This window comes from Molossus molossus, unplaced genomic scaffold (genome assembly GCF_014108415.1).
Source record: "Molossus molossus isolate mMolMol1 unplaced genomic scaffold, mMolMol1.p scaffold_m16_p_4, whole genome shotgun sequence".
Lineage (NCBI taxonomy): Eukaryota > Metazoa > Chordata > Mammalia > Chiroptera > Molossidae > Molossus > Molossus molossus.
The window spans coordinates 41,977,386-41,991,850 of record NW_023425377.1 but is presented as its reverse complement, the minus strand read 5'-3'; the positions used below and the strand labels follow the sequence as shown (position 1 = coordinate 41,991,850).

The 14,465-nt window shown below is 54.0% G+C and overlaps 1 protein-coding gene across 2 annotated transcripts; it reads right to left on the bottom strand.

The window, feature by feature from the left end:
• Positions 1 to 383: 383 nt before the first annotated feature.
• Positions 384 to 7,623, bottom strand: IRF1 (interferon regulatory factor 1). Of its 2 annotated transcripts, XM_036281692.1 has the most exons (10): positions 7,412 to 7,623; positions 6,313 to 6,404; positions 4,995 to 5,094; positions 4,085 to 4,261; positions 3,907 to 3,956; positions 3,683 to 3,803; positions 3,372 to 3,494; positions 2,877 to 2,926; positions 1,670 to 1,805; positions 384 to 1,383 (listed from the first exon to the last, which is right to left on the bottom strand). In XM_036281692.1, exons 2-10 carry the CDS (start codon positions 6,397 to 6,399, stop codon positions 1,259 to 1,261), a joined length of 969 nt encoding a protein of 322 aa, XP_036137585.1. In that variant the 5' UTR covers positions 6,400 to 6,404; positions 7,412 to 7,623; the 3' UTR covers positions 384 to 1,258. The 2 variants fall into 2 exon arrangements, with proteins under 2 accessions (XP_036137585.1, XP_036137584.1); XM_036281691.1 differs by lacking the exon at positions 7,412 to 7,623 and having other exon boundaries at positions 6,313 to 7,222.
• Positions 7,624 to 14,465: the final 6,842 nt, after the last annotated feature.

Here is a 14,465-nt window from a genome sequence, read left to right as displayed (position 1 = left end):
CTGTTCTGATTGTCCACGACAGTGCTGTACCAGTTGTTTACCTTTGGGAGTAGTACCTGAGTGCACCTGCATTTCAGTTCAGTGGCACAGTCCATGGCACATTCCTCAGAACTCAAAACCTGACACTCCCCAGTCCCCCGGAGCTCACAGCCCTGGCTCTAAAGCCAAGGGCCCGTGACTGCATTTACATGAGCAGGGCTGCGGCTGTCCCCTCCCCCTGCCCTCTTCTCCAAGAACATAATTGAAAGGATTCTGCAATAGGCACATGTCCCCTCATCACAGTCAAGCCCAGGCAGGATGCCAAGAATGAGTCCATCAGAATGTCTCTTCAGAAAGTAAACTCATCTACAAATTATCTCTAAATAAAAGACCACACCCCTTAGAACAATTAACTTTTTATAAAAATACAATGTACATATTTACACACATGTACATATGTGGTCATACATGACTTAGTGGTTAGGAGGCTTTTCCAATTTTAAAAGTCACACCAAGGTGCTCACACTTTCTCCCTGGGCCTGCTGAGGGCTGCGGGGGCCTGCACGAGGGGCAGGTGGGCGCAGGGCAAGGCACTGTATAAATAAATACAAAGGCTGAGAGCCTGTGGGAAACGTTAGTGTACACCTCTGATCAGAAATGTGGCAAGATCCACAAGAAAAAGTGCCATGCTTTTCCCTGAGCCTCTCAGCCTGAGCAGGGAGCAGGGAGCAGGGAGCAGGGCAGGGCTCCCGAGGCTGAGGGAACACTGCCCTGCAGGACCCATCTTTCCTTCACATTTCACTGGCTTTGGAACAGTGCCCAGGGCTCAGCTGGGAAGGGAGGCATTCTTTGGGAGTAGGTTCACTTAGTGCAATTGTCTTTTAGTGCAGAGCCAGCCCTGGGCTTGGTGCTGTGCTTTTCTGAGGTCACTGGTCTGTTCCCTCAGGCCAGCTCAGTGACAGCGAGACCCTCTCCAGGCAGCTGGGTTCAGAGGGAAACCTGGAGGGCTGACTCGTCCAAGATCTCCACCTGACACCCGTCTCAGAACCCCATCTTCCCGGGAGGCAGGGCCAGCTTTACCCCACAAGATGAGCCCAGACCCTGTCCTGCCAGGCCCTGAAAAGCCACCATCCCAAGGAGGGCGGCCTCATCCCCACTTGGCAGTGGGGTCACACTCTGCATGTCAAGAGGTCCACAGGAGTCTTGCTTCTTTGCACCACAGCCACCACAATGCCAGGTCCTGCTCGCCTAGGAGAGCAAAACATAGCCAGGGACCCAGCTATGGTGCACAAGGAATGGCCTGGATGGAGGGCAGCCGGACTGGGGGCAGTAGGTTGTCCAGCCAACTGGTGTCCATGTTCTTTAGGTCTGTGAAGACGCGGTGCAGGCTTAGTCCGATATCCCCTAGAAGATGTGAAGAAGGTTGTGTGAAGAGGGGGGTGGGAGGTGTGTCCTCCCTCACCTTTATCCCCGAAGGCCGCACAGCAGCCCCTGATGTCCATCCCACGGCCATACACTCCTCATCTTTAGGCAAACTTAAAGGCATGGGAGCAACAGCCACTTTTTAAGCTGTTTGTATCCTGATGAGTTGAAGAAAGCTGTTTAAACTCTGCTGCTCCCTGGCCCTACCCCAAGCCTTCCCTCCTCCAGCCCCCACATGGTTCCCTCTTCTCCCTCAAGGACTTCTTACCCCCGAGGCTGTCTGGCTCCTCCTTGCAGCTGAAGTCTCCATAGACAGAAGTGGGCTGGGCCCCAGGTTCATTGAGCAGGTACCCCTTCCCATCCACGCTTGTCGGCTGCCACTCCGACTGCTCCTGCTCCAAGAGCTAGAGACAGAGGAACAAGAGGCCATCAGCTCACTGCTAGTGCAGACTTACCCTGTGGCCCTGCCCTCAGTGAGCCAAAGCTTCCCAGCCAGGATCACACCTTTGGCCATTTTCACATTCTCAGATGGACACAGATGAGTTCACCTGGGAGAGGGGCCTGGCAGGTGAGGGTATGCCTTGAACTCACACTCCCACACAAACCACTGGCACCGAATCGCCAAGACTTTCCTCTCAACTGGGTAAGGACATGACAACTGGGAGTGTGGCTTAAAGCAATGGCTAGCATAATAAGTAAAAAAAAAAAAAAAAAAAAAAAATGACTAGAAAAGCTAGGGATAAGGAACTATGCCCATGCCTCAATTTTCTGGAACAGAGCCTGCGTACAACTACTGCAAAACTTCTTTTTTTTTAATCCTCACCCGAGGGTATTTTTTCCATTTATCTTCAGGTAGAGTGGGAGAGAGAGAGAAAAACATCAATGTGAGAGAGACACCTCGACTGGCTGCTCCCTGCATGACCCCAAGCAGGGCCTGGGACCAAACCACAACCAAGGTACATGCCCTTGACCGGAATCGAACCCGCGCTCCAACTGCTGAGCCAAATCAGCTAGGGCTGCAAAAACTTTTTTATATTTACTTTGAAAGATGAAGCAGGAAAAAAAAAGACAGCCCTGGAGGATAATTCACTAAAAAAAAACACAGATCCCCAAGGCTGATTATTGAAACCTGATGCGCATTTCTCAGACTAGGAGGGCTGGGACATGTTGGGGCGGAGGACACAGGCCAGGGACCTGGTCCTGATGGTGGCTGACTCAGAGCTATCTGAAACCCTGACGCCTGCTTCAGGACAGTCTGTTGGAAACCAGTCATCCCTCCCATCCTCACTTCTGCAATGTCTTCCTACCAGCCACAGAGGGCAGAGGTCCCCAGCCTCATGGATGTGGCACTACGCAAGCAGCCAGGTCATAGCAGTAGCTGCCTCCCCTCTAATTTGGAAGCTCTCATTTGTTCTCTCTCTCCCCACTGAGCAGCAGCTACTTCAAAAGAGTGTCCAGGGAGGAAGGGACTTTACCTTCATGATGTCCTCAGGTATCTTCCCGTCCTCATCCTCGTCTGTTGTGGCTGTGGATGGGAACAGCAGAGAGGATGGTTGGCAGTCAGCCAGGCTTGCACTTCCAGCCCCATGAGGTCCCCCTGCACCTACACACACGCGCACACACACACACACACACACACACGCACACACACACACTTCCCAGTGGACATCTGCCTGCCATGGAGATTCCAGAACAGGACTCTGTCCTAGTGACTCAGCCTCCCAAACCCTGAAGCCACACCTCCCTCTCCCTCACTTCCTTCCTACCCTCGGAGACTGAGCTGCAGAGGAGCCAGGAGAACCAGCAATCAAAGATCGAAATGCATCCCCTGTCCCCCCCCTTCCTCTTCTCTCTAGCCTGCCACAGTCAGCTCTGTGCCAAATGGAGTTCTGAGCATCTTTTCTCCTCCAGGAAACCTCTCCCAAGACCAAAACAGTCAGGCAGGCAGGCCAGGCCCCAGAAGCACAAACCTTCAGAGGTGGAGGGCATGGGCGACACCTGGAAGTTGTACAGGTCACTGGTGCTGTCGGGCACAATTTCCACTGGGATGTGCCAGTCGGGGAGAGTGCTACTGACAGCACATGGTGACAGTGCTTCAGGACAGTAGAAACCGCAGGTCAGAGCTATGTGCTTTCTTAGTTTGCAAGACACCCAGCTTCCCCTACCCCTCAGCCTGCTCCAACAGGCCACCCAAAAACATGCTGTCTCCTAGATCCAAGAGAAAGAGCCACCCCTCTACCCCCTGACCTGTATGGTCCCTGCCAGGCCTGGTCCATCTCACCTGGAGTAAGGGCCCGCTCAACCTCCAAGTAGCTCTGAGCTGTGTAGCTGCTGTGGTCATCAGGCAGGGTGGAGCTGCTGAGGCCATCGGAGAAGGTATCGGGGCTGGAGTCCCCATATGACTGCAGAGGGAGAAAAGCTTAGACCAGGCTGCTGTGACGCTTCTTCCACTGCCCAGCCTGACTCACAGGTGGCCAAAGACTAGCTGCTTAGGACCACACTCACCTTCCTCTTGGCCTTGCTCTTAGCATCTCGGCTGGACTTGGACTTTCTCTCTGTGCGGAAAATAGGCTGTCAGCCTTGGTTCAGACACACCAGCCCCAGTTACCTGCCTCCCTCCCTCCCTCCCTCTTTCCTTCCTCCCTGCCTAAGTGCTTCCTGAGGACTCAGAGTCTTTGGATACCTTTCCTCTGGTTCTTGGTGAGGGGTGGAAGCATCCGGTACACCCGAACAGCTGAGCTGCCTTTGTTCCTGCTCTGGTCCTTTACTTCCTCGATGTCTGGCAAGGAGTTCATGGCACAGCGAAAGTTGGCCTTCCATGTCTTGGGATCTGGCTCCTTTTCCCCTGCTTTGTATCGGCCTAGAGGGCAGGAGAGTGAAGAGGACTGTCAGGGCCACAGGTGGAGAAACTCAGCTGTCCCCTGGCTTGGGAGGAGGAAGGCAGGAGTTTCCTAAGCTCTCATGCTGCCAGACATCCTCACTGGTCAAATCAGCAGGGATTCCTGCATGACACTCTGCAGGCCCTGGGCCCTGGGGTTTCTAATATGCCCAGGCTTCTATAAACACATCTGCCAAGCCTCACTGAATGGCCCAGCCAGATGCATTAGAGGGCCCATACACCCAAAAGTGCTCTTTGCCCTGGACCATCCCCAGACTCCCACAGGGTAGGGACGGGGGTTTATCTGATATTTCCAAACATGGGAGTGGGCACAGAGTAGGCATCAAAGAACAGTTACTGATAGGTGGGCTGACTGGTATGAGATGGGCCAAGAGCTCCATCCCTCAAGGATAAAAGGAAGCCACCAACAAGAGGGGCCTTGGGCCAACATCAAGAAAAAGGAAGGCCCGGGTCTCTTTTAATATCCTGGCTCACAGCTGCTTTTACAATGGAGAACTTTAATCCAGCCACAAATTCCCTGAAACAATGGCTCCTCTCCCCAGAAATACAGGTCTGCCCACTGCACCACCTCCCCCACCCCCCAATTCTGTATGCCATCACAGGGAGCTCAGAGAGCCCAGTGAAGAGTTTCTATGTTAACAGAAGTGCCTCCCTCTGTCCCCTCCCTGGCTCCTCCTGGGCAGGAGACACATACCTGTGTGAATGGCCCAGCTCCGGAACAGACAGGCATCCTTGTTGATGTCCCAGCCATGCTTGGCAGCATGCTTCCACGGGATCTGGAAGATCATCTCCTCCTGAACAGCACACACATATGTACACAATGTTGTGTCAGCTCAGACTACAGGCTTTTAGCCTAAGTGTGCTCAGCCTCCCAGGTCTGGGAAAAGGCGGGCTTCCCTTTTCACCCTGACAGCTGGCTTGGGCTGACCCATCCCAAGACTGGCTTAAACGGGCTGCTATATCACTCTGGATCTCTCAGAAGGGGCTATGGGTTCTGATGAGCTGTGGCACCATCAGCTCAGCAAAGACTTCCCTCTGACTGTTACAGATGTGCTGGGTGGGATGCTTCTCTGGCTTGTCAGCACCAACATGGAAATGAGAACTCCGTCCATTAGATGGGGCTGCTCAGGACATCTGGGGCCACTGGCTCCTACAATGGGGGTTCTGGCCATACACCTAAGAAAGCCCTGGGTCAGACTTGGATGCAGACTGACTACCTTTGTGACCCTGGCACTGTCACTTTACCCCTTTGTCTCTCACTGTTTTCTATGAAATGAGAACACAGTGACAAATATAAAGACTAATTTCTCGCTGTTCTCATTATTGGTGGTTTAACAGTATGGATTTCTGAGTCAGACTGCCCAGGTTCAAGTCTTGGCATCAAAGTCATTATGTACTTCTCAGTGCCTCAATTTCCTTATCTGAAAATGGAAATGTTAAAGGATCTACCCTAAAGGGTTATTTTGAAGGTTAAATGACACAATGTAAGTAACATACTTGGCATGGTGCCACAGTGGCTTATGGTGAGTGAACAGTAAGCAGTAGCTACTCTTATGAATACTGTTATTACTAGGTCTGCAGGGTCTGTGTTGCCCTTCATGCACCAGCAAGGGGCTTCTTGGGCCTAGGCAACTGGTGCAACGTTAATTCTTGGGTCACCTAGTGAGCCAGTCACCTTCCTACAGGCAGTGCCATCTGACTGGAGCCCTGCTCTGTGTATTTGCATGGGTCCCCCTCAGGAGAGAACAGAACTCCAACTCTTCAGATGCTGGGAGAGTCTAGCTGCCGGAGATGTTGAGTGACCTCAGGTAAGTGCCCTGTCCTTACCTCAAGAAGGAAATGAGGCAGAAGTCAGGCAAGTGGGGCTCAGGGCTGGGCCTTGCACACTCCCTGCATGCAGGACCCACTAGGAAACACATCTGCCTCCTCCCTATCACTTCCCTTTTTGAGCTTTGGTCCCCCAAAGAACATGTGTTAAAATGTGGCAGAAAAACCCAAAGAGTTACACTCACTTTATTAATCCAGCTCAGCCCTGGGATTTGGTTGGAATTAATCTGCATCTCTAGCCAGGGTCTCATGCGCATCCGAGTGATGGGCATGTTGGCTGTAAAGAGAAGACAGAAGGCTTCCGTTTGAGTCTGTTTGAACAGCCCCTGGGCACTACTCTGCCCCACCCAAGTCATTCAGTTACCTTCCCCTGCCCTCAACCAGGTATCAGGTACTACAATCATGGGGAAGGAGGCTTTTGCTGAAATAAAACTGCCCTCCAAATCTTTTCAGCATCTTGAGCACCCCCTCCCTCACCCTCTCCTGGACAGTCCTGGGAGGAGACAGGCATGTAAGTGATAGTTGCAGGATTTACGTGCAGGAAAAAGAGACAAAATACACGGGTATCTTAATACCCGAACTTTTCTCCCCAAATTCAGATCCTTTGGAAAGGGAGGGGCTTCTTTTGCTTGATGCCAAGAAATTTCACTACTTGAGGTGTTGCCCCTAGCTGTGCGCTTTCCCTAATGGGCAACCTGCACCGAAGACATCCTCTCTCCCACCCTCGCCCATCTATTCTACGCCTCCCTGGCAGCCACAACAGTGCAGAGGCCGAGACCCTAATCCCTCTAGCCTGGCTCGCATTCGCGGCAGTGAAATGAACCAAACACCTGTAGCGCCTCCTCCCGCTGCTTTGGCAGGTCCTTCAGCAAGTCCCAAACCCTGCCACCTGCATAGAGAGCCATAGAGAGCCTGAAACCTGGGGCCTGGGCGTGGAGCACACGGCACAGAACACCCACACACGTACGTGCATTCGAGTACCCGGCACAGCTTGTGGATGCGCGTAAGGAACATACTCGGCTAACTAAAGGCCCCGATGGCTCTGCGCGTTGCAAAAGCGGCCGGTGGCCCGCAACCTCAGCCGGTAGGCGGTCCACGACGCGGCCCGCCCTCCCCGCGCAGAAGCCCGCCGTTCCTCCAGCGCCCTCCCGAGCCCGCGCGGAGAGCCGGGCAACACCGCGCTCTCGCGACTCTCCCGCCGGGGGGTTTCAGCCCCCACTTCCTGGTGCCCCGCGCGCCTTTGTTCGTTGCCACCGGTGCCCCCCGTGGCGAAGGCGGGCTCACCTCTGCAATGGGCGCAATTGGGCGGCTGTGCCGGAGGGTCCCGACGCGGCGAGCGCGATTTCAGATGGCAGCAGGGAGAAGGTAGAAGATGCCCGGGTCGCGGGGCCCCTGGGCACGACTGGCTTTGGCTGGGCACGGATCCCGCTGGCCTCTGCACGGCGAGCTCGGACGCAGGTCCTACCTCGACGAAGGAGTGGCGCGTTCTGCCGGGGCAGCGGCGCCGGCCAGCAATCTAAACACTTAGCGGGATTCCCCCAGCCCAGGCCCGGCCCCGCCTCCGAGAGGGCCGCGAGGGCGCCTATTGGCCGGTGCCGCCCCATCATTTCGGGGAAATCAGGCTGTTGTAGAGCTAGCGACTAAGGGGAAGTACAGGGCGGCTGCTCCTCCCCACCCCCTCCGCCGCCGCCCGGCTAGCTCCCTCTCCACCCCCACCCCAGCTCGTCCCCAAGAAAGGCTGTCCAGGAAAGCCGAGCGCTCCCGGCCCACAGTTACTCCCCAGTCCGCATTCTCCCAGTCTGTTAGCTCCAGAGGCCATCTCCTCTCCCTCCTCTCCCGCGGGTGAAGACGTCTGTCTGTCTCCGGAGCGCAGGCGATGAGGTCACCCGGACACCTGCCATCTTCTTCAGAGTGGACACCGGGATTGAATTCCTGAAAACCATCCTGGTTCCGCAAGCCCGCTAATTGGATGCCAAGAAGAGAGGGTCTCAGACCTCACAGTGGCCCTCCTTGAGGGGTGACCCACTTCCAGGTCACTCACCTGCCTTGGGGAAGTAAAGAGAAGCCTGCTCTGCCCGGGATGCTGCCTGGGGCTGCCGGGGCGCGAGGAAATCCGTCTGGCCACTGCTGGCGCAGCCTACCAAGGGACTCCAGACCTCAGTTTCCTCACCTACAAAATAATAGCCCTACCTCCCTGGTTTACAGTGACAGAGAGATAATATCTGTAAAGCACCATGCCCCAGTTGGGCAGCAGATGCTATGTGGTTTGTGAAATCCCTGGCCAGAGCCTAACACCTCTCCTCCTTCTCAGTCTACATCTTTGATACTGCCCCACAACTGGCCTTAGGGAAAGGGAAAAGAAGGGTTTCAGAGAAGCCAGGACTACTAATTTGGGATGGGGGGGTAGCATTGGTCCCTCCTTACACTCCTGCCTTAGGCCACCTCCACAGCCTCAGGTGGCCCTTGCGTGGGAGCTCCTCAGTGTCAGTATTGGTGTTGTCTCTGGGTCCTCAGGGCTTGGCAGGTTCTGGGCAGCAAGGGGACATTTCCTAGGGCTGGCCAAGGCCATGGATCAAGCCAAAGGGTTGGGGAGCCCAGGTCCCAGGCCATTTGGGAAGGGCAGCTAGTTAACTTTTGTGCTTACAACTAGACCTTGCCTTGCCTGTGTACTCTTGCAGGCTGAGCTGTGTTCATTTTCCATCCAGAACTCTGGCCCAGCAGACTCCTTGCTTCACCTCCCCAAAGCTGCTGACTCAATTAAATCACTCTTCCTGGTAGGGCTGGTTGTGTCAGGCCCTTCACCCCAGTTCTCCCTCCACAGCAGCACCCAGTTGCAGTGATGCAGGCTCTAAATAAACACATTGATGCAGCATTCTACCTGCCAGTCACTCTACTGTCTCCCTCCCAAAGAGGGAGGAACGGATGGGTTAAACCTATTCTGGTAGTGGGTGCAGGGGCTGGAAGAGGCAAAGAGGCAGGAGAAACTGTGAGGAATGAGCCTAGTTGAGTGTTAAGTAAAATGGGAGGTGCTGAGAGCCTGGAAGGATTGAGGTGCTTTAAGTGACAGAGAATGGGAATCCACTACAGACCTGAGCAAGAAGAGCAGAAACAACTGGATCCTGAGTTGTGAAGTCTGTTCTGCACTGCAAACGGATGCTTGTCCTGTCCCTAAGAACCTGACATAGCCACTGGAAAATTCAGAACGAGATTAGGGAGAGGAAGTTTGCATCTCATGTGGTCTGAGAAATTGACCAAAATGTCCCTCTGAAGGCAACAGGAGACTGTAAAAAGTGCTTTAAAACACGAACTTTATAATCATCCGTGTCTTTCCATGTCATGAAATGTACTTCTACAATATCATTCTCAATGGGTACATATTATTCTACCATAAGGATAAATAAAAATTTACCCAATTAATCCCCTATTGTAGGACATTTAGGTTATTTCCATTTTTTCATAATGCAAACATTGTGTAGCTAAATCTTTGCACACATCAATAATTTTTTGCTTAGGAGAAGAAATTCCCCAATGTTAGGATTTACCAATGAAATTGTCATTTACATCTCCAAAGTGTTCTGTGTTCTTTGACTTCTTTTTACTTTTAACTTTAGAGATTCTATTGTATCTTGAAGCCTATAAGAGAATCTGATTATCAGGATTGGGAGTGCTATACTCCAAATAGGTGAGATAAAGCTATATCCTGTTGAAGTACTTCAAATTTTTATTGTAACTGCTCTTGATGAATCCCATTCTAAGAGGTATCACATATTCCTTGTAATGCTAAGCAGAACACAGAGCCTTCCCCAGGTTTTTCTTAGTAATTCGGGGCTGGCTCTTTCCCCTCTCTGACTCAAAATACGCATCCTCTGTGATTCCAGGCATCTCTTCTGGACAGGTGATGTCCAAACCCAGGCTCTGGCTGACTTCTGGACACTTCCCTACAACCCTATCCACAGAGTCACACACATTCAGCCAGAATTCCTGGCCTACCCTTGCAGCTTTCTCTTGTCCTATTTTCAGCTCCCTTCCTGGTGAAGTCTTTCCCATCCTCCACCCCCTTCGCCTCACCTGGTCCTCTGAGGTCTTCCTTCCTTGAGCCAAGTCATGTTTTCACATTCAAGGACCAGACTGTGTTGCTAAGCCTTCCGTGTGGCCTGACCCTCCAGGTGCCTCTGCACTAGGGTCATCTCTCTAACTTTGATGATCTCCCTAACATCCAGGTTCACCCTGGAACCTTCTCAGTTCTCCGTTTTCTCAGCCCCACAATCAAGTCAATGCTCACTCTCATCCCAGGGGTCTCATTCCAACCTTCTCTCCCACAGCAACCCTACTCTTGGCAGTAACTAGAGGGCGGTGGAAAGAACACAGAATCTGAATCCAAAAGCCTGGGTTTTTGTACCTTTGCTATTTGCTATATGACCTTAGGCAAGTTACTGTCCCTCACCGAGCCTCAGTGTAATCTGTAAAACAGAAATCCTTTAGTCCATCTCCTAATTCTTGTGAAGATGAAATTTGATAGACTGTCAAACTCCTTTCTAAACTATAAAACATTAGTCAAATGACATACAGTATTAATAGAAATGCACGAACCTTTCATTGCACTTCCATTCTGTGAGCACATGTATTTTCCCCTTCATGTCTTTGCTACTTCCATTTGCTCCTCACTCCAACCCCCCCAATTTTAGTTTTTCCTGTCTCACTACCCTTCAGTCTTCATTTTAGGGCCCAGAGCAAGTCATTCCCCTCCTCAGGACCCCTTCACCCTTAACTTTCATGTTGCCTTTTCTCCACTTAACACGTTTTGGGTGGTGACCTTCTGGGGAACTCTGCATTTTTCTACAAGAGACCTGAGTTCCTCACACCTACCACTGGAGTTAGCTGGGGCTTATCTCCGAAGCAGGGGCTCACAGGATGCCTCCCATCTATACTGTCATTCACTGAGGGTAAATTTATTGGGCGGTTTCTCTGTATAAGGCCCTGGGGTTTTCTAGGCTGGCAGGAGGGGCTGTCTGTCTGGCGATCAACATGTTGGAGGCAAGATCACTCTTGTGGGAGCCTCTTCCCTGATGGACCAAATTCTCTTCTCAGCCTCAGAACACCCCCCCCCCCCCAGTGGTCCAGTTAGTCCTGAGGTAGGACCACTGAGGCTTTAACTAAATTTTTGAGAGTAGGACAGCTTTGGACGCCCGCTGGGCCAGCTACTCTGAGAAGAGGCCACAATCCTCAAAGCAAAGGAACCCCCAGCAGGCATTCCAGCTTCCAGGTCCAGGGGGAGGGCTGTCTTAGATACTCAAAGTTCCTCCCAGGCATCATCTTTATTTTCACAGCAAACATGGGAGGCAGGCAGTCCTAAACTGTGAAGTGCAGTTAGGCATAAAATCATCTGAAAGCATCCAAAAGCTTGACGATAGAATCCAGGCAGCTTTACTCTTCCTGAAAGTAGCCTAGTTAGGGAGAAAGGAAGTTTCTTAATTCATTCAACAAATACAAATGGCACTCCAGCTCTGGGTCAACCTCAGGTTGTCCCTGGAGATATGCTGGGGCCTCTCTTCTCTCACCGCTCTGGCAGAAATGCTGTATGACACAGCAGAATAAACGTTATGCAGTTATAAAAATCCTAAATGCAGAGTGGGAGGTTGCAGCTCGCTGGGAAAACACTAGGGGGTCCTGCCAGCGCTCCGGGCTGTTCCGGAACCCCGAGTTGGAATAGGGTGTCAGGTTAGGCTGCTGCTGATGCTCTGTGAAGTTTCATTTCTCATAAACACTGCGTTGGGAGGAAAGAGGCCTCAGCTCCCCGATCCGCCCCTTGGGGGCCCCCGCGAGGCGGGGGGTGGGAGTGGCGCTCTGGGCCCAGGCGGCAGTCACGACCCGCAGTGGAGCTGGATGCGAGCAGCACCCTCCTCCCCCGCGCCAATTAGTCCTGCAGCACGGCCTGCGCTCTCTGCTCTCTCCAGAGCGCTCCAGGCAGGCTTTTTGGCCTTTATGGCAGCAGCTGTACCCCTACTTCTCCCTAGGGAATCGGAGTCCTGGTCTGGAACCCCTCATCCCCCGCCCCCACCACCCTGAACTGACTGTGTTCGTATCTGGAGGGGAGGGGGCACAAGCTCTTCGAGCCAACTTCCACATTCCTGCTCAGCCCCGACTGGGGGTGAGTTAGGGTGAGCGGCCGGCTCCGGGCTGGCTGGCTTCCTGGAAAGGGAGGGATGGCGGGAGAAAAGGAAAGCCTCCCAGCCGTGCCGCTCTGGTGGCTGCCTGTGACCGCCCTTCCCCCTTCCCCAACTGGCTGCCCCGCCCATGCCAGGCCGATCACCTGCCGAGTGCCCCAGGCCACTTCCTTCTACTTCCCCGCCCAGCTCCCTGCTGCAGGTCTTGATTTGCAGCCAACTCCGCAGCTACAGGCTGTGTGACTTCGGGCAAGTTACTCAACTTCTCTGTGCACATTATCTACCCCACCGCAAGATGAAGCCAGTAACATTTCAGGTGCAGAGCCCTTTGTAAATGCCTTTGCCCTCCCTTCTTATCTCCCCCTACGCCCCTCCCCTTGCCCCCAAGGCCGGCGGGCACACAGTGGGCGCGCAGGAATAGCGCCCACCTCTGCTGCTGCACAGGAGGCCGCGCTACGTCCCCGCGCTGGGGCCCAGGGTTCGCTGCAGCCAGAGCGCTTCAGGTTAGACTCGCAGCTCTGCCGGCCGGGACACTCAATCTGGCTCCTATCTCCGCTCGGCCCTGCGGGCGGGGCAGCAGCGGGGAAGGGCCGGGCTGGCCACCCAGCTCTGCCCGGCCCCCAGCCGGTTCCCCGGGCCGCGCGGAGGGGCGGAGCCTGGGTTTCGGTTTCTTGCAAACGCCGCGGCCACAAGGAAATCGAGGAGTTTCCGGGAACCGCGCCGGAGAGCTGAAGTTCGCGCGGCGGCGGGGGCAGGGGACAGGCAGGCGTCCAGTGCCGCGGGCCAGTGGCCCTTGGAAGTTCCAGCGGGAGCTGGGGAAAACCGGCCCCGGAAAAGCCCCACCCAAATGCACCTGCCCCCAGCCCGCTCCCGGGTGGTGGTCACACAGAAGGGGGTGTAGGGGTTAGGTGAGGGGGCTGTATACGCAGGGGCGGAGGGGACTGCTCAGGCAGTTGGGGTCTGAGGAATGGGGAGGCCCCCTCAAACCGCCGAAGTCCCTAGTTTCACCACACACTGCCACGTCCAGTTTTATTGTCTTCATATCTCTTATCACCGCTGAAATGATCCCATTTGCGTACTTTGTTGGGTAATTTCTCCTACATGGCTTGAGCCCCTTAGAACGCGGCCCTGCCTGCCGAGTCCAGCCTGCTGGGTACCCCGAGCCTAGAACCCAGCTAACCACAAGGAGAGTTTCGGTGAGGGCTTATCGAATATGTAAAGAAATAAAGTGTTAGAGGCACCTAGAGTGGGCCTTGTGCCGGTCTGATCTGCTCCCAGGGGGCCTCTGGGCTCAGCTCTCCTGGCCCTCTAGCCTAGTCAGGTCCTGCAGACATCCTCAGTTGAAGGAGGCCTCAGCCCCTTTAGGGGGAGTCCTCTGTGGCTCCTTGAGAACTGCCCTCCAAAAGGAGTAGTTTGGGCAGTGAGCAGACTGTAGTCATCACAAAGGAATGCTGCCTGTGGGGTCGGCCACTTCCTTCCCTCCCTAGGCCTGCAGCTCAAGCCAGAGATGTTTGTGGGTTGAGCCTGGATGGGAGCCAGAGAGGTTGGGAGTTTGAAATGGTGAGGCAAAGTCCAGGACCCTCCCTGACCTCTTCAGAACAAAGCAATAGCTGAGGTCAAGGTGGTCAGTGTCAGCTGCAAGCCCATGTCTCCTAAATTCTTGCTTTCAAGACACCAAGTCTGTGATGAGGGTCTCCTTCCTGATAGCCCTGAGACCATGGCTCCTAGAAAGACAAACAAGTAGAATTTGCCCAGTCCAGAAGAGCTGGAGGTGGGGCAAGTAGCAGTAGTAGCCACTCTGGAAACAGACAGCTAGCCAGTGAGGGGATGGGCAGACAGACCCTCAGGCATCCCTTATCCAGGCCAGCATTGACTTCCTCTGGCCCAGGCTCCAGATCAGGTGGCCGGCCTGGGAGAGAGCCAGGGAATCTCCAAATGCTGCAAGAGTAGAGCTTGTGCTGTGAGCACAGCCCCTGGTGACCCTGGTGACTCAGCCTGGGAATCCCAACATCAGGGGCTGCCCTGGAATGGGCTCAGGACAATGACTGGGTACCCTTGAGGGGCTAAGTGGCTGTGACAGCAATTTAGTAAGGCCCCAGACCAAAAAGATTGTTGCCCTCTCCTTCTGTGGCCCAAGGCTGGTTCTCTGCCTAGTCCAAGTAATGACTTTGAGG

Coding starts and splice junctions, on each gene's coding strand:
- IRF1 (XM_036281691.1), bottom strand. CDS start 6,483: ATGACTTGGGTGGGGCAGAGTAGTGCCCAGGGGCTGTTCAAACAGACT. Junction 3,804..3,906: donor AGAGCAAGGCCAAGAGGAAG/GTGAGTGTGGTC, acceptor CTCCCTCTGCAG/TCATATGGGGACTCCAGCCC. Junction 2,927..3,371: donor CATGCCCTCCACCTCTGAAG/GTTTGTGCTTCT, acceptor TCCCATCCACAG/CCACAACAGACGAGGATGAG.